At 49.0% G+C, this 12743-nt stretch overlaps 1 protein-coding gene across 9 annotated transcripts; it reads right to left on the bottom strand.

Moving 5' to 3' along the window:
- Window positions 1–269: 269 nt before the first annotated feature.
- On the bottom strand, window positions 270–11653 carry ZNF3 (zinc finger protein 3). Of its 9 annotated transcripts, none has more exons than XM_009202674.3 (6): window positions 11523–11650; window positions 9405–9525; window positions 7475–7682; window positions 5797–5885; window positions 5390–5516; window positions 270–2446 (listed from the first exon to the last, which is right to left on the bottom strand). In XM_009202674.3, exons 4-6 carry the CDS (start codon window positions 5830–5832, stop codon window positions 1377–1379), a joined length of 1233 nt encoding a protein of 410 aa, XP_009200938.1. In that variant the 5' UTR covers window positions 5833–5885; window positions 7475–7682; window positions 9405–9525; window positions 11523–11650; the 3' UTR covers window positions 270–1376. The 9 variants fall into 9 exon arrangements, with proteins under 9 accessions (XP_009200938.1, XP_003895813.1, XP_009200939.1 ...); XM_003895764.4 differs by having other exon boundaries at window positions 7552–7682; XM_009202675.3 differs by having other exon boundaries at window positions 9409–9525.
- Window positions 11654–12743: the final 1090 nt, after the last annotated feature.

Below are 12743 nucleotides of genomic sequence, written 5' to 3'. Positions count from 1 at the left end.
TTGGGTTCAAGCAATTCTCCTGGCTTAGCCTCCCGAGTAGCTGGGATTACAGGCATGTGCCACCACACCCAGCTAATTTTGTTTTTAGTAGAGACGGGGTTTCTCCATGTTGGTCAGTATGGTCTAGAACTCCTGACCTCGGGTGATCTGCCAGCCTTGGCCTCCCAAAGTGCTGGCTGGCATTACAGGTGTGAGCCACCATACCCAAGCCAACATGTCTTGTTTTAACTGAAATGTATGGTCCAAACTGCACAAAACCACACTCAATCTCTTCTGAAAAACTATTCTGTTTAATAGTGCACTTCATTTATGCTACAGGATGAGCAGGGTTAGGAAAACACAATGGAAGGTCATCCCGTCGGTTGGGAATACTTGGAGAACGCCATCCTCACCCAGCAACGAGCTCTGCCACCAGGCTCAGGCACAGCCTGCCTTCTCTGGGCTTCGCTTTTTTTCCCCCTCCTTTTGGGCTTTGCTCTTTATCTGCATTAATCTTCAGCTGCTGAAGAGTCAGAGGTGAGAGGGCAGGGTAGGCAGGCTGAGTGAGCTCCTTGAAAGCATCCTTACCCAGGCATTTAGAGAAAAATCATTTTCATCACTGGAGTGGGAAGAGGATGAGAGGACAGGAATCAGAGGCCAACGCTAAGTGCTTCTGACCCTCTCCCTCACAGCCGGTTACTAGCTGTTTGGATAGATTTGCCCATTCAGCCCCAGGACAACTGGGGAGGGCGGGGGTCTGCCGGCAGTATCACCGGGTTTCTCTTGGAAACATGGTCTGGCTGCTCCAAGAGCCCTAAAGGACATCATCGTCACAGAAGATGTTTCTGGAATCTCTTTCACCCTCAATAAAATAATCCCTCAATGCCAAATTTCCATAATTAATAAAATCATGAAACAAAACAGCATGTTCCTTATCGAAACTTAAAGCTGGACTAGGAACAGTAACTTTGAAATAGTCTCCGTTTCCCCTCCCTAGCAAATAACAAGACCCAGAGCGTCCTTTCCACTGCTGTCTGTGCTGACTACGTGGACTCCAACTAAAGGAATCCATCAAATTCTGTCCCGACTGTGCTTCCGTCCCCACCTTGGAAAGGTTCCTCTGCTGTGAGAAAAACGGTTTAGTGCAAACTCCTTTCCTAAATGGGGTGACTGGTCCCACAGCTGCTTTCTGTTCCCAGCACACCATCCGCTTGCCTTGTCGCTTTCCAAGGCTGGTGCGATTTCTGGTAAAATTCACTGATTTGCCCAATCTGCCCTATTCTCTAAAATGAAAGGTCTGAGTTGGAAGGGACACATCCTAAGCTGTTGAGATTTATAGAGTAAGGCAAGAGCTCTTGAGACTCAGGGGAAGTGAGGAAAATGGGTGTGTGGCTCTTTCACGTGGACTCTCTGATATTTAACTCAGTTGTAACTCTGAGGGAGTTTTTGCTCATGCCCATCCCATTCAAAGGCTTCTCTCCAGTGTGAATTCTCTGATGGCGAACAAGAGCCGAGCTGTACCTGAAGGCTTTCCCACACTCACTACATTCATAGGGGTTCTCCCCGGTGTGGATTCTTTGATGCTGAATAAGGCCTGAACTATAGGTAAACTTTCCTCCACATTCCATACATTCGTAGGGCTTCTCTCCAGTGTGGATTCTCTGGTGCTGATAGAGGTGTGAGCTCTGGCTGAAGGCCTTCCCACACTCATTACATTCATAGGGTTTTTCTCCAGTGTGGATTCTCTGATGGTGAATAAGGGTGGAGCTCCTGCTGAAGGCCTTCCCACATTCATTGCAGGCGTAGGGTTTCTCACCAGTGTGGATTCTCTGATGGTGGGTGAGGGTGGAGCTCCAGCTGAAGGTCTTCCCACACTCATTACATTCATAGGGTTTCTCCCCCGTGTGGATCCTCCGATGCAGAATGAGGGCAGAACTACAGCTGAAGGTTTTCCCACAATCACTACATTCATAAGGTTTCTCCCCAGTGTGGATTCTCTGATGCTGAATAAGGTGTGAGCTCTGGCTGAAGGCCTTCCCACACTCATTACATTCATAGGGCTTTTCCCCGGTGTGGATTCTCTGATGTTGAATAAGGTCTGAAGTTCGATTAAAGCTCTTGCTACATTCATCACACTTATGGGGTCTGTCTCCCACGGGGAGTCTCTGATGTGAGATAAGGTTGGAATTCACAGTGAAGCTGTTCCCAAAGTCATTATATTTCTCACTTCTCTCTCCCATGGGGGTTATCTTCTCCTCAACTGTCACTTGACCAAAATCTTGCATTTTCCTGGTCAATCTTTCTCCAGGGGAGTTCCCCAGTGGCCTCTTTAGACTGACTTCTCGTTCATAGGCTTCTTTAAACTTGAGACCCTGAGAAATATCCTTCTGAAATCTTCCCAGTAGGACCCCATGTGATCTTGTGTCTTCAGAAATTTCTTGATCATTTTCAGTTCTGGTCTCACGATCTGACACAATAAAAAATGCAAATGTCACTTGTTCCTTGGGAAAGAAAGAGTGAAAATCACAGGACAGGATCATCATAATGAATACTTACAGTGCCAAGAGCACATGCCTGCAAAAAGGCCTGCCCCATATGTGTGCAGCTAAGGCAAAATGAGACAACCAGGCTAAGGAGACAGGGAAGGGGTAGGGCAGAGAGCAAAACCAAGGAGAACAGAGCTGGAAGTGGAGAGACAGCTGAGTGTGTGTGGAGGGGAGGACGGATCAGGCAGAGAGGTAGGGAACCAATATTAGAAGAGGAAGGTCATATTGCTTCATGAAGTGACAAAGCCTTTAGAGAGATCAGGGCAGTGGATATAACTGGGGACACAGTGACTGCAAGAAGGGAAAGCAAGTACAGTACAGTTGGTGAGAAAAAGGGGGAAGGGTGAGGAGAGACAGCAGCAGCACAGGAAGGAGCAAGGGGGAGGATGCTAGCGGCCAACATGGCCCCATAAGAAAAGCAATCATGGCACTCGTCACGCCACAAATGCCAAGCCCATGGAAACGGCAAGACAGCTGAGTCCACCTCTGGGCCCTATGCATAAAAGGCTATGCTCGCACGTGAGGCTGTGCAAAGAATCTCAGTGTGTGACGTCTCTTCACTCCTTTGGAGTTTCTAAAGGCAACTCTGCGCACAGAGGATAAATGTAAAGGGTCCAGAGAGTTTGCATTTTTAGCTTAGTTGGTATTTTAAAAAGTAAAGACAGGGTAATGTGTGTTAGGGACAGGAACAGCTGTTTCTCCTTCACCTGAACAGGTACCTCTTTAGGACCTCTCTGCTCTCAGTTCCCTTTAAACCCAGGCCCCTTGACTCTTCCTCTCACTCTAGCAGAGAGATGGTGGCAGGATTCAGAAATGGGAATTCTGCTCATGGGAAGAGTTTATCTGCTCACCCTGAGAGTCCCAGAGCTCAATTCCACACCCCGGATCTGCCAGGGAGAGAAGGTAAATGTACAGGGAGGTCTCAAATGAGACTCAGGAACGTCTCCTGGCTCTGTTCGGGAAAATGCCCACTAAGAGTGGTGTGAGAGACAAGGAATTCTACATCCTAAAGGTTAAGAAACTAATTTCTTAATTTTTCTTGTTTTTTTTTGTTTGTTTTTGAGACAGGGTCTCACTCTGTCACCCAGGTTGGAGTGTAGTGGCGTGTTCTTGGCTTACTGCAACCTCCACTCCCAGGTTCAAGCAGTTCTCCTACCTCAGCCTCCCGAGTAGCTGGGATTACAGGCATATGCCACCACCCGCAGCTAATTTTGTTGTATTTTTAGTAGAGACGGCATTTCAACATGTTGGCCAGGCTGGTCTCAAACTCCTGACCTCAGTATCTGCCCGCCTCAGTCTCCCAAAGTGCTGGGATTACAGGCATGAGCCACCGCGCCTGGCCTAATTTCTTAACCTTTCTAAGTTTCTACAGAGCAGCAGGGGCACTAGGTCCTGAACAAAGCAACAGGTCCCTAGAGGTTACAGAAGGGGAGTAGAGAAGCAGAGAAGGGGGGAGGACAGAGACATGGGCACAGAGCAGCACCTCATGTGTTCGGGGATCACAACACAATAATCCTTCAGAAAAGTCTCTGGATTATATATTAAGTCCTGAGAATAACATGGAAAAAGTACCAGATTTGGCCAGGCGCGCTGGCTCACACCTGTAATCCCAGCACTTTGGGAGGCCGAGGCAAGCAGATCACCAGAGGTCGGGAGTTCAAGACCAGCCTGACCAACATGGAGAAACTCTGTCTCTACTAAAAATACAAAATTAGCCAGGCGTGGTGACACATGCCTATCATCCCAGCTACTCAGGAGGCTGTGGCAGGAGAATTGCTTGAAAGCAGGAGGCGGAGGTTGCGGTGAGCCAAGATCACGCCATTGCACTCCAGCCTGGCAACAAGAGCGAAACTCCATCTCAAAAAAAAAAAAAAAAAAAAAGGTACCAGATTTGGAGTTAAAGACTAGGCCCCAAGTTTTACCACTCATCAGCACAATCGATGACCATGCATGCACAAAGCATTGAGACCTCTACCCTCACCTCCACTTTATTTACTTATTTATTTTTTGAGACAGGGTCTCTCTGTCATCCAGGCTGGAGTGCAGTGGTGCCATCTCAGCTCACTGCAACCTCAGCTTCCCAGGCTCAAGTGATCCTCCAACCTCAGCCTCCCAAGTAGCTGGGACTACAGGAATGTGCCACCATGCCTGGCTAATTTTTTGGATACTTGGTAGAGACAGGCTCTCGCCATGTTGCCCAGGCTGGTCTTGAACTCTTGACCTCAAGTGATCCTCCTGCCTCGGCCTCTCAGAGTGTTGGGATTACAGGTGTGAGCCACCTCACCAGGTGAGGTGGCTATCACTTTCCTTACCTGTAAAATGAGGAATAATACTAGCTGCCTCAATTAATATGTTACTGTGAAGATTAAATGAAAGAATATATATGAGAATGCTTTATAAGTTGCAAACTACTGTATAAATGAGTTAAGATTATTGTTCTTACAATTTTCCAAGACTAAGTCAATCCTTAGCCAGGCCGGGCACGGTGGCTCATGCCTGTAATCCCAGCACTTTGGGAGGCCAAGGCAGGTGGATCACTTGAGGTCAGGAGTTTGAGACCAACCTGGCCAACATGGTGAAACCCCGTCTCTACTAAAACAAAACAAAACAAAACAAAAAAATGCAAAATGTAGCCCGGTGTGGTGCGTGCCTATAGTCCCACCTACTTGGGAGGCAGAGGTGAGAACCTGAGAACGTTTGAACCTGGGAAGTGGATGTTGCACTGAGCAAAGGTGGTGCCATTGCACCTCAAAAAAAAAAAATCTGCTGAAACAGTCAGCTCTTTTCAGTGACTAGATTGTTACTAACAAACAAACAAGCAAAGAAACACCAGTGAGTTTTGTAGAGAAGGCACAACTCCTTACCCAGTGAGAACACATTCCCGTAATTCTCCAGCATTACATCTCTATAGAGGTCCCTCTGAGCAGGTTCCAAACGCTTCCACTCCTTCCGGATGAAGTACACAGCTACATCCTCAAAGGTTACCAGCTCCTGAAACAACACGTGCTGGCATGCAATTTCAGGGTGAGGAATGTGAATGGCAGCACCAAAAAAATAACTGAGGATGGGGTGAAAAATGCACATTTGGGAAGGGAGGAAAGGAGGGCAGGGTGGAAGAAGAGAGACAAGAGTCCAAGATGGAAGGTGAGAGTCCATGATTCAGCAGGACAGAACCATGGGCCTGATGGAGGCAATCAGGGTTTAAAGCTCTGAATGGGATGTCATTGCACAGAAAATGGAAAGGAAAAGGATGAAGGGAACCACAGCTTACCTGGGACTTGGCCTTTAGGAGTGCAGCTGCCAACATCTCATCCCCCAGGCTGTCCTTGTCGGAAAAGGCAGGAACTTTTGAAGGAAGAGCTGAAGGGCAATAAAAGGGCCCAGGAATGAGTCCATCTGCTCTGTGACCTCCCAACCTGCTGACTTCCCAACCCACAGAAAGCTCCCGGGGTCCTGGGACAACACAGGACCCTCTCTCTCACATTTCTAAGTTTGCTTCCTCTGCAGCTAGCTCAAGGGTGTCCAACAAAGGCACACTCAGAGCGGGTCCATCCTGCCTGAGCAGATGGCCACAGGCCTAGTCATTCTAGGCCTCCAGTCTGCCCCAGGCCCCCTCTTCTCTCTCCACTCTTCTCTCAATGAAGCCGCCCAGTCCTATCTTAGTGATGACTGCATTCTTGTCCATTCACCCAAGTTTGGCCAGAAACATACGATCCTGCTCTTGCATGGTCTATTTTTTTTTTTTGAGGTGGGTTTTGCTATGCTGCCCAGGCTGGTCTCAAACTGCTGGGCTCAAGTGATCCTCCCGCCTCAGCCTCCCAAGTAGCTGGGATTAGGGATTACAGGCGTGCACCACTGCACCCAGCATGAAGTTCTTAGACCAGAGAAAAACCAGCAGCTCCACCCCAGCCCTAACTGGAAACACAATGCCCACAGCTCCTTTCTCTCCACCCCAGATCAAATCTGTACACTAGAAATGTTTCCTGTTTCTATGTTGGATCTCTTATCTTTTTCTGCAATTCTTTTTTTTTTTTTTTTTTTTTTTTTGAGACGGCATCTCGCTCTGTTGCCCAGGCTGGAGTGCAGTGGCACGATCTTGGCTCGCTGCAACCTCCGCCTCCTGGATTCAAGCAATTCTCCTGCCTCAGCCTCTGGAGTAGCTGGGACTACAAGCGTATGCCACCGTGCCCAGCTAATTTTTTGTATTTTTAGTAGAGATGGCCACTGTGTTGGCCAGGATGGTCTTGATTTCCTGACCTTGTGATCTGCCCACCCTAGCCTCCTAAAGTGCTGGGATTACAGGAGTGAGCCACCACGCCTGGCTGCAAAATATATTTTAGTGGCTTCCTATTCACTCTTATCTTTTTGCCTGTGACCCACAAAATGATTCCCAAGCACTTCCTCTAAAAGCATGCTCCTAAAAAGCACAAACTATGCCTATGAAGTCAGCCACATAGAATGCCCAAAAAATGGAATGACTGACACGGTTTCCTTAGTCTCGCGTGAGGTACTCACAACCCTTCAAAACTGCCTCAGTGGCCAGGTGCGATGGCTCACACCTGTAATTTCAACACTTTGGGAGGCCAAGGTGGGCACTGAGCTCAGGAGTTCAAGACCAGCCAGACCAACATGGCAAAAACCCCGTCTCTACAAAAATTAGCTGGGCGTGGTAGTGGGTGCCTGTAGTCCCAGCTACATGGGAGGCTGAGGCAGGAGAATCACTTGAACCCAGGAGGCAGAGGTTGCAGTAAGCCAAGACTGTGCCACTGCACTCTGGCCTGAGCAACAAGCAAGACTCCGTCTCAAAAAAAAAAAAATCTGCCTCAATTATCAAACCTATCAAGCTGTCATTGATTACTGTTTGGTCAGCTTCCCCACTAGGCTGTGAGTTACTGAATGATGAAGAGTGTGTCTTATTCACGTCTGGATTCTAGTAGTTAGCCTAGTACCTGGTGAATGAGCGATTTCAATGGATGACTGCTGCTGAATGACTGAGTAATAGAATGAATAAGTCCTTATTCCTCACCACTCTCAAGCAGGGCCTGAGGTTCCTGAGATACGAGATCGGCCTGAGTTTCCATGGAAGGGCAAGGTGCTCTCTGGCCTCCTATGTGCAGACTCAGTGGGAAGCAGGTTTTGAAGGAGAATGAGGAAGCACTGCAGAAGCAAAAGTTCAAGGTTCAAAGATAATTCAAAAAAACCTCCTGGATACAGAAAGATGGGAGCTAGCATTTCAGTGACTACCCAGGAACAGTGAGAAGAAATGCGGCAACTGGGACTAGTCTTTTATTTATTTATTTTTTTAAATAGAGTTTCACTCTTGTCACCCAGGCTGGAGTGCAATGGCGCAATCTTGGCTCACTGCCACCTCTGCCTCCCGGGTTCAACTGATTCTCCTGCCTCAGCCTCCCAAGTAGCTGGGATTACAGGCTCGCGCCACCATGTCTGGCTAATTTTTGTATTTTTTGTAGAGACGGGATTTCACCATGTTGGCCAGGGTGGTCTCAAACTCCTGACCTCAGGTGATCCACCCACCCCAGCCTCCCCAAGTGCTACGATTACAGGCGTGAGCCACCACGCCCAGCCTGGGACTAGTCTTTTAGATCCTGGTAAATACAATCCCTGAAATGAGACTACCACAAGGACCACAAAAAGGGCCCAAGTTCCTCAACAATATCCCACCGTTGGCTGCCCCCACCACTTTGAGTAATATTTATAACAAAATGCAGGAGTGGGTATATACATTTACTGGCATAAAAAGACTACTCCCAGGCTGGGCGTGGTGGCTCATGCCTGTAATCCCAGCACTTTGGGAGGCCAAGGCGGGCAAATCATGAGGTCAGGAGTTCAAGACCAGCCTGGCCAGCATGATGAAACCCTGTCTCTACTAAAAATCCAAAAAATTAGCTGGGCATGGTGGTGCACACCTATAATCCCAGCTACTCGGGAAGCTGAGGCAGGAAAATCACTTGAACCCAGGAGGCAGAGGTTGCAGTGAGCTGAGATCACGCCACTGCACTCCAGCCTGGGCAATAGAGCGAGACTCTGTCTCAAAAAAAAAAAAAAAAGAACCCTGGATTTTATCCACTTCTCATCATTATCTCTTTACTCATTTGCTCACATACCAAATGTTTGCTGAGTGCTAACTCTATTGCAACTCACAACTGCAAGCAGTAAAAAAAAATCAGGAATGCAAAAAGTATGTGCTTCATAATTAGACTGTTACACTCACATAAGGCATCAAAGGAAGAGGGTTAGATAAAAGAATGTTTGAGAGAATAAAAGAAAAAAAAAGAACAAAGGAAGAGGAGTCCTGTTTGAAAGTCAATTACAAGTTTGGACAACTCTGGTCTTCGGGTAGCATGGGATACAGAATGTCCAATACCAGTGCCCTTACACAGTGGAAAGCACTGACTCAGGCACAAGCCAGGCCACTGGCAATCAAGGTGACACACCTTATCGCCCTCCCAGCAGGGTCCCTTCAACAGTGTCTCAGAGCCAACCATCATATCCTCTTATCAACCACCTTTACAATCTCCAGGGCTATTTATGAGCTGACACCCTTAACAAGTCAGCTTTCAGTACAAACTCCTAGAAAGGCAGGTCAAAGGTCTGACTCCAGAGAAAAAGGCAATGCTCCCTCTCACAGCTGGGTTAAGCAAAGCTGGAACTCAAAGGCATATTGTTGAGAACAAGCACCCAGTGTCTGGAGCAGTAAACAGTGTTTCTCACAGAAAGAAAACTCTCCATTGTGCCCCCATGGCTTCAGGTCCAGGCGGGGCCCTTCCCCTGCTCTGTTGCCAGCCTCACTCCCTGGTGCTGCCCCTGGGGACCGAGATAGATGGTCTGGCAGTGAGAACGAGACACGGAAAGCTTTACCTGCCTGATTATTTCCTTCCTTCTTTGAAGTCGGTCCCTAGAAGGCCAAAGGAACAATTACTGGGAATTTAGCAGCCTCTCTTCAAGTTCCCGGGAATTCTGACTTTTGTCGATGCCAATGCTGTGTGATTAAGGGGAAAAAAAGGAATTTAAAATATTCATGCGAATGTCTGTTTTTTTTTTTTTTTTCCCATGTGAGACAGGGTCTGACTTTGCTGCTCAGGCTGGGGTGCAGTGAGTTTAAGCTCACTCCAGCCTCAAACTCCTGAGTTCAAGTGATCCTCCCAGCTCAGCCTCCCAAGGAGCTGGGACTGAAGGTGTGCACTGCCACATCTAGCTGAGTTTTTTAAAATTTTTTTTGTAGAAATGCAGCCTCACTATGTTGCTCAGGCTGGTCTCAATCTCCTGGCCTCAAGTGATCCTCTCGCCTCAGCCTCCCAAAGCGCTGGGATTACAGGTGTGAGCCACCGAGTCCACCCTAAACTTCATTTCTAATCAAGATATTTAGAGAAAAGGAAAAAAAGAGAGAATACTTATTATATGCTAATAAATACCAATTAAGACCACCACCACAACTAGTAGTATTTGTGTTGCACCCGTGGAGAGATGAAAGGGAATGGTAGGTTCTCAGGTCCACCTCCACCCAGGGTAAGAAAGTTCTAACGTTCTGTCAGCTAACTTGCTAGATACTGTCCTCCCAACTACTTCAGCAGGGGATCCACACTGTACAGCTGAGCCATTAGAAGTTTTCAGGTGATTCGCTGAAAATCTATCTCCTTGGACCTTCACCTCACAGAGACCTACTGCATCACAGAAATTCAATGACTGGCCACATGCAGTGGCTCACGCCTGTAACCCCAGCACTTTAGGAGGCTGAGGTGGGAGGAGTTCCAGGCTACAGTGACCCATGATGGCACCACTGCACTCCAACCGGGGGCAACAGAGCAAGACCTTAATACGCACAAAAATTTTAAAAGGGAAAAAAAAAGTGCCGGGAGTGGTGGCTAACGCCTGTAATCCCAACACTTTGGGAGGCCGAGGCGAGTGGGATCTCAAGGTTGGGATCACTTGAGGCCAGGAGTTGGAGACCAACCTGGCCAAAAGGGCGGAACCCCGTCTCTACTAAAAATACAAAAAAATTCGCCGGGTGTGGTGGCGGGCGCCTGTAGTCCCAACCACTCCGGAGGCTGAAGCAGGAGAAGCGCTTGAACTGGGAAGCGGAGATTGCAGTGAGCCGCGATCGCGCCACTGCACTCCAGAGAGAGACTGTCTCAAAAATAAATAAATAAAATTTTTTTTAAAAACAAAAGAGCTTCAACAACAGGATCTTCTTCTTCCACCTGACTGTCCATCAAACACGTATAATCAAATGATGCCCATTCTCCACAGATGTCTTTTCTGGAGAAAATAATACGCTTAGTTCCTCTAATTAGTCCATCGGTTTCAGGTTCATCACTCTGCTATCCTCTCCTGGAGTTTACACAAGCCCTTCAAAGTGTAAACACCAACGTGGATTCAATCCCACTTCCAGAGAGAGGATCAAACCAGGAATCTAATACAACTGAAAACGGAGCCTGAGCCGGGTGTATCACTCGATGCACTGGGCTCCAGCAGGATTACCCCTGGGACCGGAGTCTGCACCCACTCCCAGTCCTCGTGCTAACTGCGTAAGCTTCGCAGAACTTCTCTGATCCTTGGACCCAGCTCTGTAAAAATAAACTTCCTCTCCTGTCACGGGCGCGAATTACTGTGTTAACATCAAATAAAAACGTCTGGGAGAAGTACCAAGTTAGGGTCGCTGTCATTAGCTGCTTTCAAGAGAGAGGCGCCCCTACCACTCTGCTGAAACTTTTAAACGCTCCAGCTGGGGCGCCGTTTAAGTCATAAAACCAGAACCGGAGCCCCATTACTAACCCCTACGCAGGCTCCCGCTAGGCTAGGGGGATCCCTGGGGAAGCGGAGTAGAGGACGGGCTGCAAGGGACGGAGGGGCGCCTCCCCGCACCCTGCTCGGGACCGGCCGGGGAACCCTAAGGGCCGCAGCGGCACAGACACCACCCCCTTCCCCGGCGACCACAGCCTCCGTCTCACCGCGAGACCCGGGGACGCGTGGACTCACCCTAGGGGACAGGGACGACAGATTTGGGGGACCGGACACGGACCAGGCCCTGTTGGACCCTGTCACAGACCCACACACCGGGGACAGAACAAAGAACGGAAGTTCCCCCTCGTTTCGCTTCCGGGTCGGTTGTTCTTGACACTCACCCGTGCCCCCCAACGCCCACTTGTTCTGTCTAGGAAAATGGGAGGTCCTCGCCTCTCTGTGGTTTGCTGACTCAGAGCAGCTGGCAGGCGGCGAGGGCAAGGAGCCCGATCGCTGACGCGGCACTCGGGGATCTTTCGCTGCGGGGCTGGCCGGCTGCGCCCTCTGCTGGCCACGCACGTGCGAAAGCGGCCGACCACGGTCCTGGGCCTCAGGACATGTGCTCCGGCGTCGCCTGCCTTGGTGGCCAGCAGCTGGGGCGCGCGGAGATGTCGAGCCCGCGCTTCTCAGGCTTGCTCACGAAGGGCAGCAGTAAATATACAATTCTTGAAGGATTCATCAATATTAAAAAATGGACCCTGATTTAAAACTTGCCTCTGAACAAACCGATTTTTTGTTGGTGTCTTGCAAAAATGCCCCCTTTAAATTACCCACATCTGAAGAAAACATTCCAGCCCATCACAGAGTTGACATGAGGAAAAAACCCGTGTACAGATGATGAGAGCAGAGAAGAGGAAGCTACCGGCCGGGCGCGGAGGCTCACGCCTGTAATCCAAGCAGTTTAGGAGGCCGAGGCGGGGGGATCACCTGAGGTCAGGAGTTCGAGACCAGCCTGGCCAACATGGCGAAACCCCGTCTCTACTAAAAATACAAAAAAATTACCCGGGCGTGGTGGCGGGCGCCTGTAATCGCAGCTACTCTGGAGGCTGAGACAGGAGAATCGCTTGAACCCAGGAGGCGGAGGTTGCAGTGAGTCGACATCCAACCACTGCACTCCAGCCTGGGCCACAGAGTGAGACTGTGTCCAAAAAAAAAAAAGGAAGCTACAGGTGGAAGCGAGGCAGGATAGGTAGTCAAGGAAGTGACCATGTCCTGGAGATGCGGCAACCGTGGTGACCACACAGTCAACACAGTAAGCCCCAGCATTTGCATTGTAATTGAACTCATTCAAGCAGAGCTCTCTCCAGTAGGGACTGTCGCCTGTAGGGAGCATGCGCATTTTGATTTCACCTGTCCCTTTGCTCATTATCATAGTAAAAAACATGCCCCTGGTGGAGATTTAAGATGCTAATGAAA

This window comes from Papio anubis, chromosome 4, assembly GCF_008728515.1.
Source record: "Papio anubis isolate 15944 chromosome 4, Panubis1.0, whole genome shotgun sequence".
NCBI classification, from domain to species: domain Eukaryota; kingdom Metazoa; phylum Chordata; class Mammalia; order Primates; family Cercopithecidae; genus Papio; species Papio anubis.
The sequence above is the reverse complement of the archived record's forward strand: the minus strand, read 5'-3'. Positions and strand labels throughout refer to the sequence as shown.